This window comes from Mauremys reevesii, linkage group 1 (assembly GCF_016161935.1).
Source record: "Mauremys reevesii isolate NIE-2019 linkage group 1, ASM1616193v1, whole genome shotgun sequence".
NCBI classification, from domain to species: Eukaryota; Metazoa; Chordata; order Testudines; family Geoemydidae; genus Mauremys; species Mauremys reevesii.
In genome coordinates, this window is record NC_052623.1 from 267,911,433 (window position 1) to 267,924,343 (window position 12,911).

General features: G+C 54.1%; 1 protein-coding gene across 4 annotated transcripts in view; it reads right to left on the reverse strand.

Moving 5' to 3' along the window:
• DMC1 (DNA meiotic recombinase 1) overlaps nt 1–12,911 on the reverse strand; it is a 38,226-nt gene that overhangs the window by 15,814 nt on the left and 9,501 nt on the right. For all 4 annotated transcript variants that reach the window (XM_039488062.1, XM_039488055.1, XM_039488073.1 and 1 more), the window contains 3 exons: nt 11,864–11,905; nt 10,164–10,236; nt 2,639–2,730 (listed from right to left, as the gene is read on the reverse strand). In XM_039488062.1, coding sequence (XP_039343996.1) covers nt 2,639–2,730; nt 10,164–10,236; nt 11,864–11,905 — 207 coding nt within the window. The remainder of the gene's footprint in view (nt 1–2,638; nt 2,731–10,163; nt 10,237–11,863; nt 11,906–12,911) is intronic.

Consider the following 12,911-nt stretch of genomic DNA (forward strand, 5'->3'; position numbering starts at 1 on the left):
ATGTTTCCTTGATAGGATCTACCTCCTCAGTACCATTTTGGGTTTCTGGCTGGAAATTGTGCTCATTCCTGTATGGCAGGAATAAGTCTTGCTCTTTACCCAGCCATCGTCAGGGTCTTGAGTCCCAAAAAGATCCTGGCTTTCTGGAGACAGTTCTTCACTGGCCTCCTCGTGTTCATCCTCCAATGACTTGGTGCTTGTCCTAGAGGGACATGGAGCAGCAAACTTCTTGGTTTCTGCAGTGGTGTAATTGATCAAAATCCTGTCCAACTCCTCATAAAAAGGACAGGACACCTTTCCATTGCTGGACCTTTTCCTAGCATCCTTGGTTTTAATGTACATTCTCCTGAGCTGTTTGCTCTTTGTCCTGCACTATTAGCTGTGGCCTCTCATGGACATCTACTTAGCCATGTCTACAGAAAGATTTTTATTCTGGAGACTAGCCACAAGAGCTTCCTGCATCGATGTTTCCCCCAGGGGGAGATGAGATAGGTCTCTGCAGCGTTCCAAGAGGCTCCTCAAGACATACTATAAGGCTTCTGGAGTAATATCACAACATGGTTGATATACTCAAATCCAGGAGTAAATGGGCAAATTCTGGCCCCAGGCCAATTTTTATATGGGGATGTGGATGTCTGATCAACTCAACAGCAGAACAGTGGAGGGCTCTGTGACTCAGGAACCTCTTGGTGTCAACTGGCAGAGGGCACAGGGGGTGCATGGGGTTTTGCAGGTATCCCTGCTGTCAGATATATGCATAATACTACACCAAAGGGTAGCATGTGAAGTCAATACCAAGAGCCACCATAATCACTGGTCATCATCATTACAGCAAATTGTATGTATGGATAATATTTAAGAAATTATGTATCTATATGGAAAGTTACATTCTTAAGGTACTACAGTTAAGGCCAGTCACCAAGATGTGACATGCTCAGATGTACTCCTTTGAGGCAGGAAGTAACATGCTTATCTCGCAGTCTGGTCATATGTGTACTGTGTATTGTCTGCATCACAATTGAGGTCTATTTGCATACTGAGACAGGGGCCAATTGAAAGGGTGTGAAATCTACAAGAGACAAAATCTACAGGGGAAGAACCAAAACAGCAAGGAGTGTCCTGTACTTGAAGACAAAGGATGGAACTTGTATATCTTAGGAGGCAAAGGAACACAATGGGCCAACTAGGAGACAAACATGTCTGTCTCATGAAAGGAAGCTCACAGCCAAGCCTGGGTGTAAAACGCTGCAAGGACTTTGGGTGAGCATTATGCTTAAGACATCAGAGTATCTAGTTCAGGGGTCAGCAACCTTTCAGAAGTGGTGTGCCGAGTCTTCATTTATTCACTCTGATTTATGGTTTCACGTGCCAGTAATACATTTTAACGTTTTTAGAAGGTCTCTTTCTATAAGTCTATAATATATAACTAAACTATTGTTGTATATAAAGTAAATAAGGTTTTTAAAATGTTTAAGAAGCTTCATTTAAAATTAAATTAAAATGCAGAGCCCCCCGGACTGGTGGCCAGGACCCGGGCAGTGTGAGTGCCACTGAAAATCAGCTTGCATGCCGCCTTTGGCACCCGTGCCATAGGTTGCCTACCCCTGATCTAGTTAATTAAATCTAGGTTCTAGAATGCATATTAAGGTTTCATTTTATATGTACCCATTTGCTTCCAGAACTTCTACATGGTATTACTTGAATCTCTATGCTTTATTAAATAAATTAAGAAAATAAGAACAGCCATACTGTTTTTCCTATAAACATATCTTACTGCTGTTTGTTAAGCAGAGAAGTGATATGAGGTGGAATTGGTAAGCTGGAATTTACTGATTTTTAGGAAGCAGGTGATCTGTGAATACTGCAAGTGTCCAGTGGACCAGGGACTGGACACTCCAGAGAGACACTCGGAACTGTTGAGGGTTGGAGTTTTCCTATTGTTAACCAGTAGAGAGACAGCAGGGTCTGCAAGGCCTAGAGGGGAGTGCTTGTGTTGCCCCTGGTCGGTGGAGTTGGGGAGCTGACTCCCTGCAGACGCAGACAAGGTTTCCTGTTGCTAAGGGCAGGTGGTAGTGAGATTCCTCACAAACCTGGGTATCCCCAGGAAGCATCACAGCTGCACAGGTAAACAGACAGGTCAGTAATAGTTACCCACAATGCAGTATGAGATAGTAGCTGGAGGACTGCCAAAGTAGTATGCAGCAGCATTGCGTGCAGATGAACAATAGATTGAACTAACTCAACCGCATCAAATTTAGTTCACTTTGAAAGAGGACTCCAGAGTGAGATAAACGCAGAGTTAATATGCTATAATGAATTGCATTGTGTGTATGCAAGCATTTTGAAACTGGATTAACTTGATTTAGTCTGGTTTAAACCCCTGTGTAGACAAGCCCTTGGTATTTCTGGAATTTGCTAAATAGTTTACAGAATGCAACTAAGTAGGACCACTTATCGTGAGCAAATATGCGGCAGTAGAGGACCATAACAGAAAACTGAAACAGGCTTGTGACTCCCCATGCCCAGAAAAATGTTAGTGATCCCCAGGGGAAGGTCTTAGCCAATAACTTGTAGTGTTTTGGGGGGTTTTTTGGGTCGGGGGGGAAGGGTGTTGTGCCCATTCCAATGATGATCTTACTGGTATATGCACGTGCATACAGCACATTGTCAAGCACTGCATCATGGTCTACGTTGAAGCGATCAGCGATGTCACGAAGACGATCTGGACGGCTGGAATGTGTAAGATTTAAGGAATCTCTTTATATACACATCATGCAAATTATGAAAATCCATAAAACTTAAGTCCAAATCCAGAGCTTCCAGACAAGGCCTTGGCCTTTTGGTTGATATTGCCAACAAGAGGATCAATTAGTGCTTCTGGTGATGTGTTTTGTTTTGTTTTTGTGATACAAACTAAGGGCATGGCCACACTTGCAGATGTAGAGCGCCGGGAGTTAAACCAGCCCTTGGTGACCGCAGCAGGGAAAATGCTGCAGTGTGTTCACACTGTCAGCTTCAAGCACAGTGGCATGGCCACATTAGCAGCTCTTGCAATGCCACAGAGAGCAGTGCATTGTGGTACCTATACCAGTGTGCAAGGGGCTGCAGTGTGCTTTTCAAATCAGGTGAGGGGAGGAGGGGGTGGAGTGTGATAGGGAGTCTGTTGTATGTGGGGGGAGACACTGTGTTTTGGGGGGGCAGAGAGTGTGTCAGCATGCTGTCTTATAAGTTCAGACAGCGGCAGAGGGAAGGGGAAAACCCCAACATCAGCCCTCAGCCCCATCTCTCTCTCTCTCTCACACACATGCACAAACACCTGCCTCTGCAGCAGGAGCATTCCATAGTAACGGTTTGCTTTGTCCCAGAGCAGATAAGCATGCCGGCTGTCAGAAACGGAGCTTTGAAAGGGGATATCCGCATGCCCGCATCAGAGTTCAAAACAATGAGAAGAGTGGCCACTTGACTTCAAGGGATTATGGGACGTTTCTGGGGGCCAATCACAGCGCAGTAATGCAATACATCATCCACACTGACACCCGGGTGTTTCAGCTGGGGTGCAGCAAGCTTTATGCTTCTCGTGGAGGTGGATTACCAGGAGCACTCCAGCTGCAAAGTCCAGGCACTCTATGTGCCTTGCCAGCGTGGACACCTCAGGAGTTAGGGCGCCCAGGGCTGATTTAATGCACTCTAACTTGCAAGTGTAGCCAAGGCCTAACTAGAAAGAAAGCAATCTCATTTTACCTAGTCCATCAAAAAGCTGTGAGATAGTAACAAACAGTGGAATCACTTTTGAAGCAGTAAACTGGATATGAAAAGCTTCTATCATCAAGATATTAAAAAGATGAGCACATTAGAAAATGTCATTCGCACCTGGTCCTGTGGCGCAAGGCATTCCGCTCTAACTCCGGGCGCCCGGCGCGCGCGTGTGCGCTACACCCTTTCCCGCCTGGCGCCCCGCGGCGCGCGGCCTCCTCCACTCGGCCCCGCCTCCTCAGCTCAGCGACATGGATGCTGGGGGCAGGGAATGGCCAGCATCTCCAGTTCCCGGCGAACCACAGTTCCTTCCACTCCTCCAGTTCCTTCTTGTTCTTCCTTCTCCGATTCTTGAGTACGTTCGGCAGAGGTAGGGTCAGTAACATGGTTTGGCCGGGTAGGTAACGAAGAGTGATTCCGCGCGTGTGTAGTACCGCCCAGCTGCCTGCTGGCTGCTGCGGTCCAACTGCTGGTGGGCGAAGAAGGTAAGGCAGGGGTGAGGGCGCCTGCGCGAGGTGGCAGCCGGGCAGATGCGGGGGCCAGTGGAGCGCGCAGGCGGAAGGGAGTGTGGCGGTGAGTCGCCAGGGTGGCTGAGGAAGCACAGCGGGCCGCGTGAGTGCAGTGAGCAGCAGGTAGGCACGCGAGCAATGTGTGGTGACGCCCGGATGAGGGCGGCGCCTCAGGCGAGAAGCCAGGAGCGAAAAGAGCTCGGAGAATGCGAGGAAGGAGGATGTTAGCGCGGCCCTAGAGAAGGCTGGGGAGGGAGGAGCTGCCTGGAGCTGCTGGAAAGGGGAGAGGCGGGAGAAGGAAGGAAGGGAGTGGAGCCGGCCGCAGGAAAAGATGAGGAGGAGGGAGAGCGGGGCTTTGGGAGGAAGGAGGATGAAGCTGCACTTTGTCCGCATGGATGGAAGAATATATGGAGTGCACGCCGGGCGGGAGTGGTCAGAAGCATGGAGCAAGGCGGGGAGGAAGGCGGAGAGAGGAGCCAGCCAGGAGGAGGAAGGAGGGGGAGGAGGGAAGCGCTGGAGAAAGGGGCAGGAGGGAGGGAGATCAGGGGGCCATGTGGGAAGGAGGCGGATCCAGGGAGATGGAGCGGGAGGGGCCGGGCCGAGGGGCCATGGGCCCGGGAGGGCTCAGCTGGGGGATGGCGGGAGCCACATGGACGAGCAGGCAGCGGAGCCAGGACCGCGCCAGCCGTGCCAGCAGGGGGATCAGGGCCGCCAGGGCAGACTGGTGGGACACAGAGGAGGTCCAGCCGCCAGGGGCCGGACGCAGTCTGCACGCCAGGGCAAAGACCAAGGAAGAAAAGGCCAAGACCTTTTAGCTGCAGGTTTGCCAGGTCTGTAGAGCGTGGTTTCTGGTAGAAAGCTTTTCATGAGAACCTGCACCACCCCTTTCAGCAGTCTCCCCTTGCAGCGCGAGCAGGAACCAGGAGGCTGCTGATGCAGATCCTGCAGAGGCAGCTTCGTGACAGCCTGCAGCGAGGTGGTGAGAGCAGATCCCAGGTAGAGAGAGGGTGGGGAGCGGCAGATCGATAGCTCGAGGAGCAGAGGGTCGATGACGAGGATGGGCAGCCGGGCGGGCGCGGGGGGCGGGCCTCCAGGAGCCTCCCAGCGGCAGGTACTCAGGGCGGAGCGGAGCGGGGGTGAGGGGGAGCGTGGAGACAAGAGAGTCCGAGGGGATCTGGAGTCGGAGGACGACGGAGTCTGAATAGAAAGATAAGACTTCCTGGACCGGTCGGACCTGGAGAGGGAGGGGTGGAAATCCCACCTTCGAACCCCACAGCTGGAAGCCAGGGGTGGGCCACGCCGGGGCTTGGACCCACTCAGAGAAAGAGCGAAGGAAGGAGATGGTTGGCGGTGCCCGGCCCGAAGGCGAAAAGAAGTGCGCAGAGCAGCGGGGTCCAGGAGGACAGTGCCATAGGAGCCTCAGTGCCGCCCTGGGGGACCCACGGGCGCCCCGCCTGGTGTGGCTTCCAGACGCAGCTGGCCCAAGCGTGTATGATCGCCCCCGCATGTTGATGAGGAGTGTGCATGGAAGGGCCGAGACAAGCAGGCGGATGTGCTCTCAATTCCGTGCAGTGGCCCATCCCAGAGGCTCTGGGGTGACCAGAGGCCCTGGCCCCCACCAGGCATCCGAGGGCCCATCGGCCGGGGGCGGCCCTGAGTGTCAGCAGACACGAGCACCGGCCGAGCAGCGGGAGACACGTTCCACCACACACCCGCCACCACACGCAGGAGAGTGGGGTCTGGGGCTGGGCCGCCGAGACACCAGATCTAGCGCGTCAGCCTCGGCGGTGCGCCCAGCCACGGAGCTGGCGGAGAGTGGGCCAGCAGATCGAGCCGCAGGTGCGGGCAGGCAGGAGCGTGGGCATCCGAGTGCGGGAGAAGGCAGGTGCGAAGGAAGGCCGAAGGAAGGTGCGATGGCGAGGCCAGGCGAGGGCGAAGTGGGCCAGGGCCGGAAGGTGGGGTGAGGGTGCTTCGTGGACCGTGGCGTCGGAACGGAGGCGAGAGCTCGGCAGGCGGCAGAGACCAGAGAGGCATTGGAGAGAGACGAGTGCGAACAGGACCAGTATCTCTGACTCGGCAGCTGAGAGAGACGGCCGAGAAGGAGTCTGACGAGGCGCGGCAGGTCTTGAGATGAGTATACGTGCATGCGCGCGATGACGACAGAGGCGCGCCCAGGCCCATGCAGGGCGCAAGCGGCACCATGGGGGTAGTGCGCCGCGGGTAGGGGCGCAAACTGGTAGTGTGTGGGGGGAGCATCTCGTGGGTAAGCCGCCGCGCTGTGGGGGTATCGCCACATGAAAGAAGCCAAAGCATTTCATCAGTGAAAGGCAAACACCGAGCCATGCCAGAGCCTCAAGATCTGTTAGAGGAGGCCATACAGGAGGCTCAAGCTTGCATGAGGTCAAGAAGGATGAGAGAGGAGGGGATCAGGAGAGGGGAGAGGTTGGCTGCCCTGCAGCTTCGGGTAGATGGGGTAGGAGGAGCCTGCCGCCTGCACAGCCCTCAGGGCACGCCTGCTCCCGAGCACGGACTCTGCAGTGAGAGAGGAGGCCTGAGGAGGGGGAGGGGCGGGGGAACCCAGAAGAGGGGGGGGAGGGTGGGTGAGACTGTGGCCCTGGTCCCCGGTGCTGGGGTGCCAAGGTCAGCTGGGACCGGAAGGAGCAGACCAAGGCGATTGGAAGCAAAGCGGATGGAAACAAGGGAATCCTGGGGAAAGGGATAGGCGAGTCTCTGGGGCGGCCCCAAAAAAAAGGCCTGGGGGGGCGCGGCTTCTTGGCTCTGTTCTCCGCCTGGTTGGGCGGGCGGAGGCGCGGGGGGCGGCGAAGGGATTGGGCCGCCTGTGGCCTGGGCCGGGCGGAAGGGGGCTGGGGCGACGGCTGGAGGACGCCGAGGGTGGCGTATGCCGTTGGCGTGCGCGTGGCCGCGCAATGCATACCCAGCAGCTGGTAGCAACTTCCGTTTTCTCAGGACTGAGCCGCTGCGCAGGTCAAACGGGAGGTCCTGGGAACGTGTACTGGAGGGTCTGGTGGGGGTCAGAAGCAGCCCAGTGTAGCCCTGTCACAGGTGGGATGGTACTGGAGGCCGGAACCCCCTGCGGTCGCCCGCGCGCGCCGCGTCCGTTCTGGAGAGCTCCTTGACGGATCAGGCCTCAGGCCTCCGCGGAGCTGCTCAGCCTGGCGCCGCTCTCGGAGTTTCCTCGCGAAACCCTAAGACCTTAAATCCTTATTCTCTCCAAAGGCGCTCTCCGTCTGGTTGGCGATCTGAGGGGATTTAGGGCTGGAGTCCAAGAGAATATTCGTCCGCCGCATCACCGATTGTCCATTTTACGCCCCCCGCGCAGCGCAGGTCTGGCAGCGTCGTTCGGCCGAGCGGCCGTCATTGAGGGGCGTGCGTCCCGCGAGGGGTGGGGGGGGTGGCTGGGCGGCGCCGGGGGGCCGGGGTGCGCGCGCGCGCGGCGGGGGGCCTGGGAGGGCGCGCACTATTTGGCCGTCTCGCCCGGGAGTGGCCATGTTTTGGCACTGGGGGCGCCACTTTTGTCTGACTCTGAATGCCCGGCGGAGCTCCACGCGCACCTATGGTCACCTCCTCTCTATGCCCTCGTCCTCTTGCGTCCCTTCTGGGCCCTCCTGGTGTGCCAAGTTCTGTCGCCGGTGGGCCTGGGCCCTTGGCCGCCCAAAGGTCAATGGGGGGGGGCGGGGGCGGCGGGCGGGCCGGCGATCCCTCCTGGCGAAGCTCCTCCTGCCGCAGGCGCCCACCTCCTCCTCCTGCCCCTGGCGATCTGGCTGCAGCGGGCGCTGGGGGCAAAGGGTGGGGGCAGCGGGCAGCGCGACGGTGGGGCGGTGGCGCCCGGCTGGGTGGCTGCCGGCCGCCTGCGATGGTGCCGAGCCCGGGGGCCTGGCAGAGGCCTGGGCCATGTCCCATGTGGCGGCAGGGTGCCCAATCTGGTCGTCCATGGGGCGTCGGCTGCCTTGCACTGGAGGCGGGGTGATCCTGCAGAGGAGGCTGAGGGCCAGCGGAGGTGGGGTGGGCCAGGGGGTGCCGCCGGGGCGCGGCCTGCGCCGGCGTGAGCGCCCGGCGTGGTGGGCCGTCGGGCGGTGGTGGGGGGTGCCAGCGTGGGGCTGGTGTGGCGGGCGGGGACGGAAAAGCGGTGCGGTGCCAGGCCGGCCGCTCGGTGCTGCGGCGGATCTCCGTGCGCGAAGGCGCGGCGGCGAGACGGCCGGCGGTGGCGGGCGGCGAGCGGGCGGCGGGAGCTCGGCGCCTCGAGCGGCCCGCGCTGCGTCTCCGCGCGGCGGGCGCGCGTCGGCGGGTGCTGCGCGCGGACTCGCGTGGCGCCTGACCTGGGCGCGCGGGGCCCGCTGCGCCGCCTGGAGCGCCGCCGGCGAGAGTGCCGCGTGCCGGGCTGCGGCCGGTGCCTGCGCGCCTGGCGCGGCGCGGTGCGGATTCTGGCGGATCGGGCGGCGAGCGCGGCGGGGGACCGGGGAGGGGGCTGGGCCGGCCGCCGAGCGCCGCCGGCGGCGCCGCGGTCGCTCGGCACCGCCGGGCTTGCCGCGTCGGCTGAATGGCTTGCGAGGAGATCGGCGTCCGGCGCGGGGCGCGGCCTGGCCGTCGGCTCCAGGCGCAGCGATGCCGCCGCGCGTCCGTCGCGGCTCGGGTGGGCTCTCGCGCCCGGGTGACGGGGGGGAGCGGGGGCTCCTCGTGGGCGGGCGGAGCGGGCGCGGCGCGGCGCGCGCAGCGTGTCCACTGCGCCAGCGCTGTGCACACTGCCTCGGCGGGCACCCGGGCTGGGGCGGCGGCTGCTGCGCTGCGGCGGCGGTGCGCGCGCTGGCGCGCTTCGGCGCCCCGCGCTGCGTGCGTGGGGGTGAGCCGGGGCGGTCGGTGTCGGTGCCGTGCAGCGCGCGCAGCTGCTCGCGCGCGCGCGGCCTGCGCGTCGAGCGTGCCGCTGGTGCGGCGCTGGCGCCGGAGAGCAGTAGCCATCAGACTGCTTCAGCTCTCTTCTCTCTCTCGAGGCTTGCGCTGCAGGCAGCTATAGCAGATAGAGCACTTATCTGGCGCGAGGCGAGGCCGAGGCGGGTCTGGTCGCTAAGTCGCAGCAAGGCGTGGGGCGCGCCGGGCGGGCAGCCGCCAGGCCCCGGTGCTCCGGGCTTAAGCATAAGTGCGGAAGAGGGCGGAGAAGAGGCTAACTCTCCGTAACAACTATTAACTATATAAACACTAAATACAAACACAAACACAACTAGAACTAACTACTAAAACTAAACTCACTAAACAACTGTGGAGAAACACAGGAGTAGTGGAGGTAAGAGAACTTCACTCTGTTCCACGGGCGGGCACGGGGGGGAGAAAGAACTGAGGGACGGGCCGCCGGGCTGAGGTATATAGGGGCGCCATGGGGGCGCTCCCGCCAGCGCCAGCCGCGGAGTTGAGTTGCTAAAAATAAAATGGAGAGGAGAGCCGTGCATGTGCGCGACACCTACATGGAATGCATAGGAGCAATCACTCGAAGAAGAACTACAGAAATAGAAACATAAAACAAGATCTGTATCTTAACCCCACCCCATCCTCTATTTGGGTTGGATTATAACAAATGACCTAGAGATAAACAGCACCATGTCCAAACTCCAATACCTAAATCATTTTGGCTTCTTGCTTTAGTAATTTATACTGTAATAAGAATAAATTGTTGTGGACAACACTGACTTTGTTTTTCTTCATGATGCCATGGGCCAGATTTGATAGACAGCTCCTTACTTTTATCCATGTATGGAGCCATTTAGAGCATCTAATCTGCTTTCTGCAACAAAATTCACTCCATCAGAAGATTATGAGGATGCTGTACTCATTACAAGATGCATCAACATCCCTTTCTATCATACCTGAAACTTGCTTAAGTAAAAAAGATACAAAGTGTTTTCAGTATCAATGAAGATAATTTTTCCTCCTGTGTAGCGATCTGCTCCTGGAAGCTGAGCTGTCACTAGAATGCATCATAAAGAGAGGATCAAAATGAACAGAGGAGAAAAAGCCTCTTCCACCCTCCAACTCTCTCTCTGCTACTACTTTTAACAAATGACAGATCCACCCGTTTGTACACAACACACAAATGATCCAGTACTAATAACCAGAGTTGCCTTTATAGCAAGGCAGACTTGCCTCCACAGCTATCTTAAGAAGGAACCAGAGTAACTTTTCTCTGTGGGATGTCAGGTCAAACTTAATCAAACTTTATGTTACTGAGCACCAACACTTACTTTGCATCTAAATTTGCATAATTTTTATTAAAAATAAATATTTAATGAAAATAACTAGTACTAATTAATGCAGAAAAACATCTTCTTGGCCTTCTCGCTAAGATCAATGGTAATGATCTAATAGGGCCTTTCCATCTCTTAACTACTACACTTTTACCACACTTTATTTGGATATGTATCTTTCTTGGTAGATGAATAGATGCCGATTGTTATTTATCAGCAATGAACAAATTCAGATGATCAGTTTTGTCCTCATCCTACATGCAAATAATTATTACTCTGCTGCCAAATGCGGCCCTCAGGCTGTAATTTGGACATCCTTGGACTACATGAAAACACCCCCATTTTTCAAGGAAGAGCCTCAATATCTGTCATAAAGGGAGATCAGACTGAGAAATTGTTGGTTCTTCATAATTTTTAGTAACTAAATTCCAATATTATTAACAACTACATTATTTATTATTATGTATCTGTATTGTGGTAGCATCAATAGTCCTGTTATGTTTTGCATTGTGCAAACATATTACAAAGAGATGGTCCTTGACCAAGATTTTACAATGTAAATTTAAGATAAGAGACAATAGGTGGATATGAAAGACAGACTCAGGAGAGCACAAGTTAACAGCAAAACAGTTAAAACAATATAATAAGCAGCAGTCTCAGCAGTTGCAGCACATCAGCTGCCTAACCATTTTGTAGGCATCATGGCAAAGGTGGGTTTTAAGGAGAGATTAAAAGCAGGATAATGTAATGGTCTCACCAATTATTACCAAGAGCTCTTTCAAAGCATAAGGGCAGGCATGAGAGAATGCATGATGGTGCTTATCCAAAAGTTGGACAAATGAGTAATCGTGGGTGGCACTGTTGGCAGAGTGAAGGTGGGAGTCTACATTTCTACAGAGTATAAAGATGAGAGGTAGGGCAGCGATAAGCCATGAAGAGCCTTATGCTCTTGTTCTTGATGCAGTGGAAAAGGGGGATCCAGTGAAGGGATGCATAGAGGAGGAAAATGGCAAAGGAACAGATGTAAACAAAGAAACTTACAATTCATATACATCTGAATTAACAGAAATAATACTCACTGAAGTCTTTACTTCACAACATTTCTAGAGGTAACAGAATATGGCATATTTCCACTTCTCTAAGACAAAGTATTTCCTTCTCATGTATCTAAGAAAGGAGCTCATCTTTAGTATGTGTACCCAAGCTACATGCAGGCAGGTCTTAGCTCCTAAAATTGCTAGCTTGGTAGAGTGTTTCTTTTAGAGAGCAAAGACTGACATTGTGATAGAACTCCTTGATGAATGAGATTACAAAGGGATATAACTGATAATATTAAGACAGTGTACCTACCACAAAGGGTGTGGGCAAGCTGGGTTTTGCCTGTTCGGAATTCTATTAAAGAGAAAAAACAAGAGGAAAAGTTTTTGCAGTTTGTCAAATACATGAGTTGTTTCAATAAGAATACACTCTCATTCATAAAACCTCAATCACCTGTATTGCTTTCTGTCCTTCAGTCACCACTCATAAATTATATGGAGAACAGTGCAAATTGTACTTCTGAACAGCAGGGCTTAGAACTGCTGCACTGTGAGAGGAATCATGCTTGACAATGTTAAATTGAGCTAACTTCCACTTGTCCGTGGTAACTGCATCCAGGTGGAAGTTAAATGTATTGTTACCATTTTTTGACTTGAGTAGGTAGCCAGAGTTCAGGATTGTGTGGGTTGTTTCCATTAGGAGGCAAAGTAGAGGCCAGGAGTCAAGTGTTTCTTAGATGAAATCCTGTGTATTTTCAAAGATTGTACAAAGTCGTGTATCCTTGAACACAGTAGGAATCAAATAATAAGAGACAGTGTCTTCACTCACAGTTCCAAGTCCCTTTTCCAGTTTTTTCTCAGGGTCATGTTCCCTGTACTTATTCTGACTATGGGTATTTCTACATTGCAGTCAGAGGTAAGAAGCTGCACAGGCTAGCCCCTGAAGTACATAGTCAAGGTCCCAGACCAGCTTGTACAGAATGTGCTGTTGCACGTCATTGTTATTTTTATTCAAGCTAGCTAGCTAGATCAAAGCTAGCTCATGTATGTCTACATTTGCTGTGGTCACACTTCTGATCGCAGGGCTGACATAACTTGTGTCATTGGCTTTTCTCTCCTGCTCTGCATCTGTTTCTATGGATTCTCTCTCTCTGACACACACACCTCTACTAAAACAAAGCCAACAAAGTCCCTCCACCCACATAGGTCAAATTCCTGAGTGGCCTCACACATGCCTTTGTTTTTGGCAGATAAGTACCTGTATTTGATTAGAGGAGGCCCCTATTGTTTCAGCTACCTGCTTCCATAAAGGAGCTTAATGTCTTCTTACAAAGGTCTTAAATGAGCAATGGCTATACCCA